This window comes from Onychostruthus taczanowskii, unplaced genomic scaffold (genome assembly GCF_017590055.1).
Source record: "Onychostruthus taczanowskii isolate IOZ18803 unplaced genomic scaffold, ASM1759005v1 scaffold96, whole genome shotgun sequence".
Lineage (NCBI taxonomy): Eukaryota > Metazoa > Chordata > Aves > Passeriformes > Passeridae > Onychostruthus > Onychostruthus taczanowskii.
This window is the reverse complement of record NW_024507657.1, coordinates 1,689,302-1,704,480: the sequence shown is the minus strand read 5'-3', so window position 1 is coordinate 1,704,480 and position 15,179 is coordinate 1,689,302. Positions and strand designations below refer to the sequence as shown.

Sequence of the window (15,179 nt, the reverse complement as noted above, 5' to 3'; positions counted from 1 at the left end):
CTATACACATGGATATTTACTCTCATTCAATCAAAGATCTATCTCTCGAAGCATAGGAAAACTTTTTGAAACTTTGAAGAAGTAGGTTTTGAAACTCAAACTACTATCAGGCTGCAGTAGTATGAAGGAACAAATTGTACAGGCTTTCTTCAAGTTAGCTTGTAAGACTAATTGATACAAAATTGATTTCTAAATCCAAGCTGCGTCATTTTGTTTTATGCTCTTTTCAAAATGAAGAACCCTTTGCATGACAATGCACATTGAAGCACTGCACAGAGATGCCTACATAGCAGTAGTCAAGACAACATGTTCATGGTACACCAGATATTACAGGTGATGCCACATGGTGTTGTTCACTTAAGTGCATTTTACCATATCTTTGCATTCATGTGAAGTGTAACAACTTGTTAAATTCAAGGTAAGCACTAAAGTGATACAGTTCAATTGTTTCTGGAATTCACTGGGTCTGAAACCATCAGAAGTCTTTTCAATTTTACTATGCACAAGAACTACCTATGGAACTCTTCTAAGCACACTGCAAGCCATATACACTACCTCTATGAGTATTCATAAACAAGTCAACTGAAACTTTAAGAAGACTGTCTGAAAATAAAGATGAGCTGTAATTCTTGATACTTACTTAGTAAGATGCCGACATAATACCTCTTTACAAATTGGCTGTTCAGCCAAAGTCAACCAAAATTCACATGCCTCCAGAGCCACATTTTCATCTTGGTCCTGGGTCCTTTGAAGCATGTACTACACAATATAAAAATAAATTACTTGCATAAAATAGAATATTTACATTAGAACTTTTTCATTAGCAGCTCAAAGAGCATCTCAGCAATGTAAAATAACATGCTTTATCCTGGTTACGGTCAACACACCCAAAAAAGTGACAGCTTCAATGTGTAAACTGGAGCAGTTTCAGCACTAGTGCTAGATTTTTAACATAATCTTCAACTTAGGGTCAAGCAATGCCTGGCTGTGATCCCAGGCATTTTGGGATAATTGATTTAATGAAGAATAAACAACTTCCATATGCACTGCCAGTCAAACACAATGTCAATTTGCAATTAGATAAGAATAATGTTTTGCTATCTCAGTCTTAAAGGGAAACAAAGAGCTAACAAGTGCAAGAGCAACACACCTGTTCTGATAAATGCTTTTAATTTATCATTTCTGCAATGTCAAACAGGGGAATCTGCACAACATCGAGGAAATGAGACTCACCTCAACTATACTAATCATATGAGGAAGGAGGCGATCCATTCGAACTTCCAGCAACATTACAAGAGCACGGCAAACATTTTTGCGTACTTCAGGCTCCTCATCACCAGCCAGTGCAAAAAGATTCTGTTGGAAAGTAGTAGCAGTTGAAAAACCTCAATTCATCATGTTCAACTTGTATTAGAATTGACATTACTGGCTGACTAAAGGAGATGTACCTCTGTACCTGCCCAACACATACTATAAAATACTATTTTATTTTTTAAAGACATATGGGTTAGCAAATTAACTCTTCAGTCTTTCAGTGTATAGTTTTATTCATAAATATGACACTGTGTATTAACACTGGCACAAAAACAGTACTTCTGGATTATATTTGAGCCTAATATAAACAGTGTCAGTACATAAGAGGAGCAAATAAAATATTCTAGAGAACACAGAACATTCTCATCCAAGTTCAGACAGGCAGACAGGTCCAGTGAAATGCACTTCTCAGGACAGGTAAGGGACAGACTGCTGCCATTACTTTTGCACCTTTACACAACAAGAGCACTCCCTCCTTAGGAAAAGGAAACATCTTTTGAAATACACCTGCTTCTTTTGCTTACAGTGTGGTTAGCTCTGAGCACAGAGTGAATTCAATCCATGGGGCCTTAAGGTAAGAATGGGCAATAAGAAATGGAGAGTTTAGGGGTAGAGGTGGTGGTAAAACATAGTTCAAACCTCTTGATAAATCAGATAGGTAATTTGACTTAAACCTCCAACCAAGAATACACACCCACCTCAATAAAAGAATCTATGTGCAACATAAGAGCTTGAGTTCTGCTGATGATAAATTGATTGACACATGCCACTGCATGAGACCTACAACAGAAACAGTTAAAATATATGTTTCATGAGTTAAAAACATGGGTTAAAAACATTTTTAACGTGTACTCAGGCATCAAAAGCATAAACTAAATATCTTCAAAGACAAGAGAAAATAAATCTATTCATCAGTACCATTACCAAGAAAAATTACTAAACTACATTTTAAGTACTGCCTTATACTTTGATATACCTAATAAATATTTTAAAATAAGGTATTCAGTAAGTAGGCTAGGATGACTACAGCTGGCATATTTTTTCTGAACAGTATGTATGCTCTTTTTCAGCATTTTATGACTGTGATCTTCTCAGACAATAATAATTCCATACAAGTCAATATGGTGGTAATTCAGCTTGACCTTCTTCATTGTTAAGTATGCAACTGTCTTTGCAATATGTTTACAATTCACTGAGACCAGAATGTGTTCACAATACAGATGTAGTTTAGAACTAAAATACACTTATAGTTGGATACATACTAAAACACTTGTGGAAGAAACATTCTAAGAAACAAAGCACTGTCCTTCTATTCCACATGCAAAACCATTACCTACAGGTCTTTTTCATTCTCAGACACAAAAGTCAAATTCTCGAGGCAGAGGCACAAGGCAAAACTACCTGTAGAACCCTTTGAAGATTCATTACAGTATTTTTACTACTGTAACTTCAAATTTCTATTCTGTTTAGACATTTCTTGGAAGACTGTGTCATAAAACATTGTTCAAAAATTGCCTTTTGATACATTTAAAGTATTGCACTGACATTACCAGTCCTTTTCATACCTCAGCACTATGTACTGAGGCTAGGCTGTGGGTAGGCAGGTAGCCTTTAAACTTGAAAATGGTTTAAGTGTCAAAGCCATGAACATAGCAACACAGGAAAAAAGTGAAAGACTGTGCAGTGTGGTAAGGAAAAAAGCATGTTTTTCTGCCTCTCTCCCAGCTCCATAGAATTATTAAGTTTATCTTTCCACAAAACCAAGTTCATGCTTTGTTTTGTAATCTCCTTAGTGAGCATCTTTCATAGATGACTTTCTAAACTCTACTAGAATCCTGTCATTAGTCTTGGTCTTCACTATCTACTACTCTTGGCAATAAAGAATTGCCACCTTAAAGCTGTCAAATATAATTTTCAAAGAGAAGCTAAAACACATTTCACAGAAACACAAAGAATCGTAGAACGGTTGAGGTTGGAAAGCACCTCTGAAAGTCATCTGGTTGATGCATGTGCTTAAGCAGGCCCACGTACAGCCAGTCGCTCAGTCCAGCTGGCTACTGAGTATCTCCAAGGATGGAGACTCCATCACCTCTCTGGGTAACCTGTGCCAGTGATTGGTCATCCTCCCAGTAAAAAAGCTGTTTTCTGATATTCAGAAGGAACATTCTGAGCTTCTGTGTGTGGCCACTGCCTCTGGTTCTGTCACTGGGCACCAATGGAAAGAGCCAGTGCCTTTTTTTTTCTCCTTCTCTTCAAGTATTTACATATGTTGCTGAGTCCCAACTCTCTTGACCTTTCCTGATACAGCCCTTTGCTGGAATCTTTCCAGTATATCCATGCGTCTCTTGCATTGAACAGTCCAGAACTGGACATAGTACTTCAGATGTGATTTCACCTGGAAGATGAAGGTAAGGATCACCTTCCTTAAACCAGCTGGCAGTACTCAAGCCCAGGACACCATTTGCCTTCTTTGTGGCAGGGGCACTCAGCTGGCTCAATTCAGGGTAAAAGCTAGTGTTCTTTGTAATGAATACTACCAGTAACAATCTAATTCTGGAATTTTTCTTTTATACTGTTACTTTGGAAAGATTAATATAGTTTTACAGTGAAGGGATCATGAATCCATTTAATTTGATTCAGCTGGAAGTTCAGTTAAATGCAGATTTTTTTCTTCTGTCAGAACTCAGAAACTTTTGTTAGCAAAAGAATTTTCACTCTTCCACTGCTGAAGCCATTACAAAAGGAATGTAAAATTGTTATTTCTAATCAGAATAATAAGTTCTAAGCACAGCACTGATTTTTTTGTAATAATATGCAGTAACTTAAAAGAAGCTACTTGATTTTCAGAATTATTGACTGATTGTATGAAGAGTTAAGATTCTTGTACTAACTATGAAGACAAACATGAAAATCACTGATGCATGGAATCTCTGTGGGTTTCTGCAGGATCATTTAAAAAAGCTAAGCAGGTTTTAAACAGATCTACAAAATAGTAGCGTTGCTGCTAACATAAATAGAATTTTAACAGGTAACTGTAAGTACAACTCATAAACCTACCGTATTTTTGGGCTACTGTGCTTGAAGAACTGCAAGAACTTAGGTATCATGATATTGAGTGGCCGGTCCAAAACATCACTATCTAAAATTTCAGCGGAATCTTCACAAATCTTCTGAAGAGCACCAAAAGCGCCCTGTTTAAAAATGAATAAACAAGTAAGTGTCTTCTTTCGCATTCTGAAGAAAACAAAATTTAAGACTTAATACAGAATGGGTAATTTCAGCACAACACAGTAAATGCAGCCAGTTAATAGTGTAAATACAGATAACTAATTAATGATTAAACTGAAATATTCTTAAAGGCATTTTATTTAAACCAGCATCTGAGCATCTGTCAGCTCTCAAGCTAGGAGAGTCAGCAATGACTAAGTGATAATTTTAGTTTGATTTGATGCTCATCTATCCAAATATGTTTGGATAGAAACAACATTTAAAAGCTAATTTTTATTTAAGAAGTAAGTAGAAGTACCCAAATTAATTGCATATATAATTGTATTTCCTTTCATAATTCACTACGGGACAAAAGAGAGATATAGTCATTTGAATTTCATTTTCAAATGTGAGGTTTTTTTCCAGAGAGAAAAAAATACAAAACCCTACACAACAATGTGGCATCTTGGATCAGTTGTCTCTGAAGTTCACTTTGTACTTCATGTTTCACACTTTCATGGAGATGTTATTAAGAAATTCAAATGGTGTGATCACAATCTTAATTATTTTACATCAGACGCAGCTTTATATTTTTTCTGTTAGTTTAAAACTGTTATTTACTTATTTCCCTTCATACAGACTAAACAAAACAGTTCATTTCACCTTGATATAGTAGTTGATCACTCTTCCAGGTTAAATTACAAGAAGAATGAACAATACTTTTATATAAGACAAAATTCAATATCAGCTTAATGATGCTAATGGTGCCTAAAATATTAGGTATCACAGAGCAGTAATTTCAGGAGACTTCTGAGCTGAGATATGATGATTATCTATCTGCAATCTTATTCCACTTTTATGCAAAGAAAATCAATTTGTTTGAATGAACAGTAAGAACACGGACCACAAGTAGAAGAAAAAGTATCAAATCTGAGCCACCATTCTGCAAGGAGAACACATGGGCATGTATAAATACAGATAGACATACACACAATACATACACATAGTGTCCCCAAAGAGAGAAAAAAATAATGAAATTCAGATGTTCCTCTTCCATTTTCTATAAATCTCCTTACCTCACAGGTATTGTAATCTTCAGAATCCAACAGGCTGCAAAGCTTTGGCAAGAGTTCAGGCCAATTCTGTAACTCCCCTTTTGAGGCAATGGTTGTTATCAGAATGCCTAAAAGAAACAGAAGAATGGAGAAAATGAGATCTCATATGCTTTCACTTCTTTCATATAAATTCTTCATATTTTTCTCCTCTCAAATATCTAAAAAGCTAAGAAAGTTATGGTTTTGTTAAGGACTGGCATGCATAAAAAGAGGAAGTACATTTAATTGCAAACGTTATTTGAAGGGCTTTGAACAGCAAAGGTGGGTTTTTCCTTCCTGCTTGCCATGAAGGGTTCAAGTATTAGAAATCAAACACCAAGTAACTTCACTTAAGGAAATGATAATTTATAACATTTTTATATCTGCATAATTAATAACACAGCAGGGCAGCTTTGGCTCTAAATTCAGTAAACTCTATACAAATCTGGACCTTTAATAAATACAGAGTATCCACCTCAAGTGACTTCTTTTTTTACTATGATATGAAAGCATGAATGTGGGAATCTGCCATTCAATAAACTTACAACCTAGGGATAAATTACATGTTTACAACTTTACTGTGTTTACACAAAACATTAAGGACACATTCTAAGACCAAGATACCTACTAAGAACTTAAACACTATGGTAGGTCATCCAGTTAGGAGCTGTGAGAGCCAGCAAACACACAAGTCAGCCCAAAGAATCACTAATTATGTTTCCAGCACATACAGAAATCCTGGGAAAAACTAATTAGGTGACAGGGACAGAGAAAGCTACTTATAAACGAGGACTGAATTTGTATGAGTCCATTTTAGCCTCAATACAAAATGCAACAGCTAGCACAATCCTTTATGCTACTGGCAGTTACTTCTAATAAGTATAAACACAGAAGAACTCAACACTACTAAAAGAAATCTCTCAAGCAAAAAGTGTTGGAAAAAGTTTCCCAAGCTTTTTCCTTGAGCTACTCGCAATACATATTTTTTTTTGGAATAAAATGCTAAAACTCTGGTTAAATACAAAAGAATAAAGGACAACACTACAGAACAAAGGACATCCTGGACAGGACATACAGTAACTAATGAATATTTTGCATTATTCTTTTGATGTAATATGCTGGATTTTTAAAGGTCTTACAACTGGTTTCAGAGGATGAAATGGTCTGGCATACAATTCAGACCATACATGCCATTATAAACTTTCTGTACAGATGGTGCTTTGCCTCTGTAACTCCTGAAGCTGATTTCTGAACTCCTTAAGAACTCATTTTAAAAGCTGAACTTCATAACAAAATTCCCCCTTAAAGAGCAACCATTAGCCTTCAACCTCCTCCCGCAGTGAAACTCTCCAGTTCCTCCACTATTTTCAAGTACTTAAATTATTTTCCCTCCTTGCTTTCAATCAGGAGCTATACTAAGGTCCAGCCCAGACTAGAGTCCCTACAAAGTTTTAAGAACAGTTGTAGACACTTTCTTAAGAGATGTATTTACATCCTGGTAGATTTGTGGGTCCTCAACAAAGGCAGCTTGAATGTATCATACAAAATTAGCACATGGGGTTTTAAAACCTACACAGCTGATTAACAGCACAGACAAGATACACTGTGTTACTCACTTGGGGATTAGAATAAGGACAAGCTAAGTAAGGATAAAACAATGTGCAGTTATAATTTGGTCTCAAGTCATGTGCTCATTCTCAGCAAGGTGACTTCTGAAGATGGGATTAACCAGTTTGCCTCCATCTGGGCCAAAAGGTCTGATTAGCACTAGATACCAGAGACCACAAAGGAGAGTGAATACTGCATTAAACCTTCACTGATGTAATTTTGATGTTCTTGCTCTCAGAATTCCTGAGATATTATTTGCAATTGACTCATTAAATTGATAGTGCTTGAACTGCAAAAACACATACCCAGCAGAAAGAGCAGCTCTAATCTCCACCTGCCAACTCATGCTAAGAAGGCAATCTAGGTAGGTAGTAACCTCTTTACACTTCACTAGTACCAGGGATCTAGTGGGTATCAGACAGCTACAAGGTCAGACAGCTGCAAGGATCCAGCAATTCAAACAGAAAGGTGCCAAACATATGCAAAACAGCAACACTTACGCAAGCATGCAGTTCATCAGCTGCTATTCATCTTCAGAGTTCATATATGCTTAATAATCCCCGCAAAGATCACTTAAAGCTGAACAATAATTAAGCTACTAATCCACAAGCATCTCCTATCAGGAAAAATTAAAGAGCAACTGCTTGAAAACAAACAATCCCTAACTCCCTCAAAAAAACACCCACAGACCATTAGCAAACAACCTTAAGATAACAAACCAAGTGAATGAAGCTGGATTACACTCCTTAGCTAGTTACACTGTACTCACTGAGAACTCCTATGAACAAAGAAGTAAGCATGACTTCTATAACCTGAAGTTCAAAGACTACCTGCAACTCAAAGACTTATTTCTACTCTCATTAGGAACTTAGTCATTAATAGAATTCAAGGTAAAGCAGCTTCACAACTGGCAAGACAGCAGGAAATTACTCAGAGAAATGAGTAATTTTCTCTAGACTTTAGTCCATAAACTGAATGCCCGGAGAAGGAATCCTATAGAAAAAGCAAATTATTCTAAATTGTAACTGGTAGATTATTTTATCTAAGAGGAGTCATCTGAGAGAAGCTGAATTTCTTTCTGAACTGACAAGCATACCCGTTTTCAGTATTCAAATACATATTTTATTTTTTTCTAGTTTTTAAGCAGACCAGGACAATTCCTACAACATTGGAGGAAATCATATTATCATATTATCAAAGAACACAGAGAAAAGCAACTTTACCTTGAACTAAGTAAAAAAAATACAAATATACATATTTTATGAAAGAGATATATCAAGACAAGGTATTTACGAAATCAAAAATTCATGTAACAAATAAAACTTCTCACTGGAACTCGAACACCTTTAAGGTCTCTTCTGAGACCATTTCAAGATTTTATGATACTATGAAGTTCTGTACATCACACTTACCTACTGCTTTCTGGCAGAAGCTCTTTTATGCATGGTATGATGATCTCCTGAGGGGATGTGCATATGTGTACATATAGGGGGTGGGGTGTAGAAAATAGCTAACAGAACCATTTCATTGATGCAATCAGAGCATAGCAAGAGTTCTTAAGTCAGGCCTTTACCGTGTTCCTCTTTTTAGGTATATATATTTTCAGGCCTTTATCGTGTTCCTCTTTTTAGGTATATAAGCTGGCAGCAAGCTCAGTTTAGGAAGATTCAAATCTTACATTTCAAGAAATATGATCCGAATTGCTACATCACTTCTAAGATAACAGGAATCTAAAGCATGACATATTTATATTCACAATAAAGAAAAATTTCATTGAAATATGTTGAGGTTGTGACAATTCTGAGAAACAAAAAATTTTACTAATTTAGTAACTCTTTACGCCCCTACTGCAGCTTTCACCCATATCAGAAACACTTTCAGTATGAAGAGGACAGCATTAAGAACAAACTTACCTACAGTAGCTCTAATTAAGGGGGAGGAATCACCAATGTTGTTCAGACATTCACTTTTAATGAAGTCAGTTACCCCATTTGGAAAGTTGTGAAAATGTGCTTTTACATTATTCTTCAAGATAAGACCACTCAAGGAACGTGTTGGCTCATCTGCAACAGAAAGTAATTACAGACAATTTTCAATCAGCTCAAAAAAAAAATAAAACAGATTTCCAGAAAATGCCACAAGATCAAAGCTTATTATAGATATTAATCTTCATTTCCTTATCTCTCCTTCCAGCTACACCCATCAATTCACCCAGCAAACCTTTTCAGGTTCAGAGTACACAAATTAATCACCAACCATATAAAGTTCAAGAAGGGTAAGTGCCAGATTCTGCAGCTGGGAATGGGGCAACCTTGGATGTGCAGACAGACTGCTGGACATGCTGGAAAGCAGTACCACAGAAAGGGACCTGGGGGTACAAGTTGATGGTAAGTTGAAGATGGTCAGCAGTGCCCTGGCAGCCAGGACGGCCAGCTGTGTCCTGGGGAGCATCAGCCAGGCAAGGGAGGGATTGTCCTGCTCTGCTCTGAGCTGGGGCAGCCTCACCTCAAGTGCTGGGGGCAGTTCTGGGTGCCACAACAGCCTAATGTAAGACTAGAGAGCGTCCAAAGGAGCGCCATGAGGATGGTGAAGAGCCGTGAAGGGAAGCCATATGAGGAGCAGCTGCGGTCACCTGGTCTGTTCAGCCTGGAGGACACTGAGGGGAGACCTCATAGCAGTCTACATCTTCTTCTTGTGAGGGGAAAAGGAGGCGCAGGCACTGATCTCTTCCCTGTGGTGATCAGTGACAACCCCCAAGGGAATGGCCTCAATTTGTGTCAGGGAAGATTTAGGTTTGATATTAGGGGAAGGCTCTTCACACAGAGGGTGGTTGGGCACTGGTAGAGGCTCCCCAGGGAAGAGGTCACAGCACCAGCCTGCCATAGTTCAAGAAGCATTTGGACAATGTTCTCAGGCACATGGCGTGATTCTTGGGGTGCCCTGTGCAGGGCCAGGAGCTGGACTTGGTGATCCTTGTCGGTCCCTTCCAACTCAACATATTGTGTGATTCTGTGATACATTATTTCTGTTTATGCAAAGTTAGAACATTGGATTACAAACTTTTCATTTTAAGAGAAAGTTTTGAATAGATACATATAAGCAAGGACAGATCTGAAGTCATGCAATACAAGAAACTCTATTAAAGATGTTTGTCAGCCAAAGACATTCAGACATTCTGATTATACTGACAGGCTTGCTGCAATACTCTTACTGTAAGGAACTGGTGACAAACCCATTTTCACCACAGTAGGATATGGAAATGATGTAGGGACTGTGCAGTAAAACCTCTGCCCCATACATGAATATAGTGTTCAATTTTTCTAAGAAGTAAGGGACTTCAATCCCTTTAGAAATGCAAAATGCCGATCTATAAATTCATAATTAGAGGAAGCAGGAAAAAAAAATCTTTAGACAATGTTAACAGGAAAGTGTTACACAGTATGAGCTAAAAAATAAGTGCAACTATAACTGACCCGAATTGAGTAGGAATTTAAGGCAACAGTTTGAGTTCTGTTCACTGAGCTTTCTCTAAGTTACTGGGCCAAGTAGAGGAATGGAAAAAGAATGGTCTAGATTTTTCATTTCTAGTGAAGTAGATTCATGTTTCGTTCTTAACAAAGGGCATGAGTAACTTGGTATTACATCTGACATCTGCTGAAAGATCTGAATGTTCCATACAGAAGTGGTTAGTTTACAATATAAACGAATTTAAATTTTGTTTACAGCAACCCTAATAGCACTGGAAGCTAATTTTAACCAGCATTTTAGCCACTTGTTGAATTTTTTCTGTGAAGTCCTGATTTGCGCAAAATAAGGAATTCCTTTGTGCCAAGAATTAGTCTATACATGGATCTATTCTACCCTTCAAAACTATTATTAACTTAACGGAAATAAGCAAAATCAGAGATACAACTTTCAAATACAAAGTACTTTCAAACTACAGCTACTGCATCACAACACCAAGACTCGTACAACACTGCAATGTCTGACTGACAGCTGACAGACAGACATTGGACACTTTGTACCAGTTAGAAGAGAAACAGAGCTTTTCAGAAGAAAGGGGATTGTTTGGCTGATCAGAAATTAAAATTCATTTTAATCAACTGACGTTGAGAGCCAAAACCAGAGTGCCTTCATAGACTTTTTAATCTTGTCTTTTATGTACATATTTCAGTTCTAAAGAAGCATTAGTCAGAATGCTCTGGAACTACAAAGGAGTTGACATAGAAACAAACACGTCCTTTACAATTCAGTAACTTTATAAACCAGGAAGCCATCCAATGAATATACATTTGAGACAATTCTACAGCTTTACCTACACTATATGATTTAAATACCAACTTCCAAACAACATAAAAAATAAAACTCACTGCACTTGCACAGCACTACATTTGCCAGCACCTCTTCTGGGAGAAGCAGGGGAAAAGAGGGTTTATTATTTTAAATAAAAAACTAAAGATTGTATGCATGGGCAAACTTCTTGGCATACTTGTGATGAGCCATCACAAGTATTACTACAGTTACTTGGCAAGTCAAATCAAGTAATTTTGAGATAGTCTCCAAATTACAAGTAAAATCTTGACATCAATTCTTGCACCAGTAAAGTATGTTGAACTCTGATTGCTTTACATAACTGTCATCCATTGGTAGGTACACACACCTTTAAGAAATTCAGTCATTCATAAATTATTATAATGATTTATAATTGTACCTGGGGAGAAAAGAAGCCAAAGGAGTACATCTTTAATTTCTATGTTTTAAAATTTTTGCAAACCATAAAAAAACCCACTATTGTTAACAGCCAGAGACGCCAAATACAATAGTTACTGTAACTCCTTTTCATCCAGCACTATGTTCTTGGCGTGGAAGAAATCAGTGAGAACCAAAGTCTGATTAGAATATAGTAGTCTAGTCACTATTAGGATAAACTCTAGAATGAAAATATTAAACACCGCATTACGGAAAAATATTAACCCGTTAGAATGCTTGGCTACAGCTACAAAAGGGACAAAGCAACAGCTTCAATTTAATCAAGCAGAGATACACACATTATTAAGTTACTTTTGTCAAAACCACACAGATTAGTCAACCAGTTTAGATAAAAATAAAGATCACATGCAGGTGAAACTTCAGGACCATTTCTTTTTCTTCACAAACTATTCTATGGTATGCAGAAATATCTTTAATTCATTCTTTTAGCCAAGAGAACAGAAAAACTATTATTCATAGAAAGTCATTATCCCACATATCTGCAACAAAGATTCCATGGGATTCATAATGGAAGTGGTATCTCTGACAAATGAAAAAGAAGTAACAAAATGAGAAAAAGAAGAAAAATTTTTTAAAAAAGGAAAACCAATTATCAAAGGTTTGAGAGGTGACAAGCAGAAATCACAAAGGACTTTGTGCTAAATGAACACCAACCACTTGAGACAGAGAAGCAGCCCAAAATCTGATATCCAAGCATTAATACAAATAAAGATATAACACGGCATCTTAAAGTCTTAGTTTAAGAAAAAAATTTCAGATATGACTGGACAAGGTTATTTACGGAATCCAGACTGTTCAACAACTTAACAGTTACACTGTCAGAAGACAGTGATATAGTTCTGGATGGAATTCTTGCTGCAACACCAAAATTACAGGCAGATGGTTTAAGAGTTGAGTAAGACACCCCTCGGTCTTCATAGATTTTGTGATTAGTTCTGTCAGCCATATGCTTCTCCCATCAAAAAAGCTCACAGTCTTGTCTCCTTTTGTCTCAGTCAGCTTGAAGTACAGAATTTATAAGAACATATAGTACAAGAAAAAGAAGGAATGTGAAGCAGACCTCTGGCATTTAGTATCATCTTTGGTGCCAAATCAGTTCATCACTTGAAGATTCCTCTCCCACATTGCCTCACTTTAAAGTAAAACCACATAATTATCAGTAAATCAGTTTCTCGGTAAATTTTCAGTTCTAAGATTCTCATAATAGTTCCAAATTTTATTAACAGACAGAGCAAATGGATGCACAGCCACATTACACAAATTATTTTAGGGTTACTGCAGTGCTTTTAAGAACCAAAGTGTGTCCTCAAACAGCCACATTTCCTCTACCAAGGGTTTGTATGACAAAGGTTGCATATGTGGAAGCAACAAGCTTTTGGTAGCCTACCGGCAAGCCAAGGTAAGCACATGCTTCACCACGCCTTTTAGAATCATAGAATGATTTGGGTTTGAAGGTACATTAAAAAGGTTCTCTTATCCAACATCCTCACCATGGGCAAGAACATCTATTAAATCACGTTGCTCATGGCCCCATCCAATTTAACTTGGAATGTTTAAAGGGATGAGGCACTGACTACTTTCTAGGCAACCTGTTCCAGTGTTCTACCACCCGCACTGTAAAAGACTTCTTCCGTACGTGTAATCTAAACCATCCTTGTTTCTTAAAATCATTACACCTTGTCCTGTCACAATAGGCTTGGCTTAGAAGTTTGCCCCTGTCTTCCCTATAGGCCTTCTTTCAGGTATTGAAAAGCTGCAAGAACATCTCCTCAAAGCCATACTTTTTGCATTCTGGATCACACCAGCTCTCTCAGCCTTTCACTATTGCACAGGTGTCCCAACCACCTGATGGTCTTTGTGGTCCTCCTCTAGACCTGTTCTGTGTCTTTCCTGTGCTGTGCCTCTACTTCCACTGTCTGTGCATTTCCTTCCTGCCCTTTAGTTTGACAAGCAGGTCAAACATAACTTGCTAGGATTGCTACAAGAACTGAGTGACTGGGATGAGAACATTTGTCCATTCACAAGCTGTGATATAATGATTTATGAGTGTGGCTATTATATTGTTGTGATATCTTGTGATATTGGCAACATTAGATGTGAGGGTGAGACTTTTTCTAAGGCAGAACTGCCTGTCTGTCAATCTCCACCTTAAAGCTGTAAAGTCTTTTTCAGAAATAAGCTGTCATTCTGTGTTTTAACTATCAATATGGATTTACTATGTACATATACAAAATGTGTATTGACAATGACTGGTGTCACTGTTGCACATAAAAATTTCTGATGTATTAATAAGACTGACTTAAAAGAGATAAAACCAAAAAAAAAAAATCCCACCAGAACTGTGTGGTATGGGAAACTAAAAATGAACAAGAATTTTGCAATATGGGAAGCAGAAAATGAACAATTTATTTTGTTCTAATATATAAGAATACAGCACAAAAACAGCTTCATAAGCTTCCTACCAGAAAAAAACCCTCCTTTTTTTCTGATACTGGACTATGCCTTAAGTGTAACACTTCTGACATAAATGAATATGGTTACTATCACGTCAGGAGTGGAGTGATGGTATTTCAAAACATTCAGTGTATGTCAACACATAAATGACCTTGAAATGTAGTGACTAGACTGAAGTTAATCAGTGCTCTCCATCGACTCATGTGAATCATGGAAAATAATTTAACTCAATTGCCTGTAAGAGACCAAAACAAAGTTGGAAATGTTCTGCTGATACTGAGTTTTGCATATGTGTTGAATAGTGAGTTTGCTTCTTAAAATTATGGTAAATAAGACTGAACTATGGACTATATGGGAGAAGTATTGAACTGCTTACCAAAAATAAATTTGTTGGTTATTACACTTGACTCTATGTGGCAAGGTTTTGGTAGCAGAGTGGGACCTGTGGAGGTGACTTCTCTGAGAAGCTTCAAGAAGTGTCCTCCCAAGTTCAACAGAACAATTGCCAAATGGCTCCAACATGGACCTGGCTGCTGGCTAAGGCCAAGCACATCAGCGATGGTGGGAAAACAGCAGAGGAGGAGGTGCCCACCTCTTCACTCCCAAGACCGGACTTGAGGAAATGGCAAGGTTTAGGATGGATATCAGGAAAAGGATTTTCACCAATAGAGTGGCTGAGTACTGGAAGAAGTTCCCCAGGGAAGAGGTCACAGCACCAAGCAGGACAGAGCT

At 37.1% G+C, this 15,179-nt stretch overlaps 1 protein-coding gene across 3 annotated transcripts in view; it reads right to left on the bottom strand.

Moving 5' to 3' along the window:
• Positions 1 to 15,179, bottom strand: part of TNPO1 (transportin 1) — a 70,296-nt gene that overhangs the window by 24,025 nt on the left and 31,092 nt on the right. For all 3 annotated transcript variants that reach the window (XM_041426903.1, XM_041426901.1, XM_041426902.1), the window contains exons 4-9: positions 9,137 to 9,286; positions 5,598 to 5,704; positions 4,372 to 4,505; positions 2,013 to 2,094; positions 1,234 to 1,356; positions 641 to 759 (exon numbers count right to left, since the gene is read on the bottom strand). In XM_041426903.1, the coding sequence (XP_041282837.1) occupies positions 641 to 759; positions 1,234 to 1,356; positions 2,013 to 2,094; positions 4,372 to 4,505; positions 5,598 to 5,704; positions 9,137 to 9,286 (715 nt within the window). The remainder of the gene's footprint in view (positions 1 to 640; positions 760 to 1,233; positions 1,357 to 2,012; positions 2,095 to 4,371; positions 4,506 to 5,597; positions 5,705 to 9,136; positions 9,287 to 15,179) is intronic.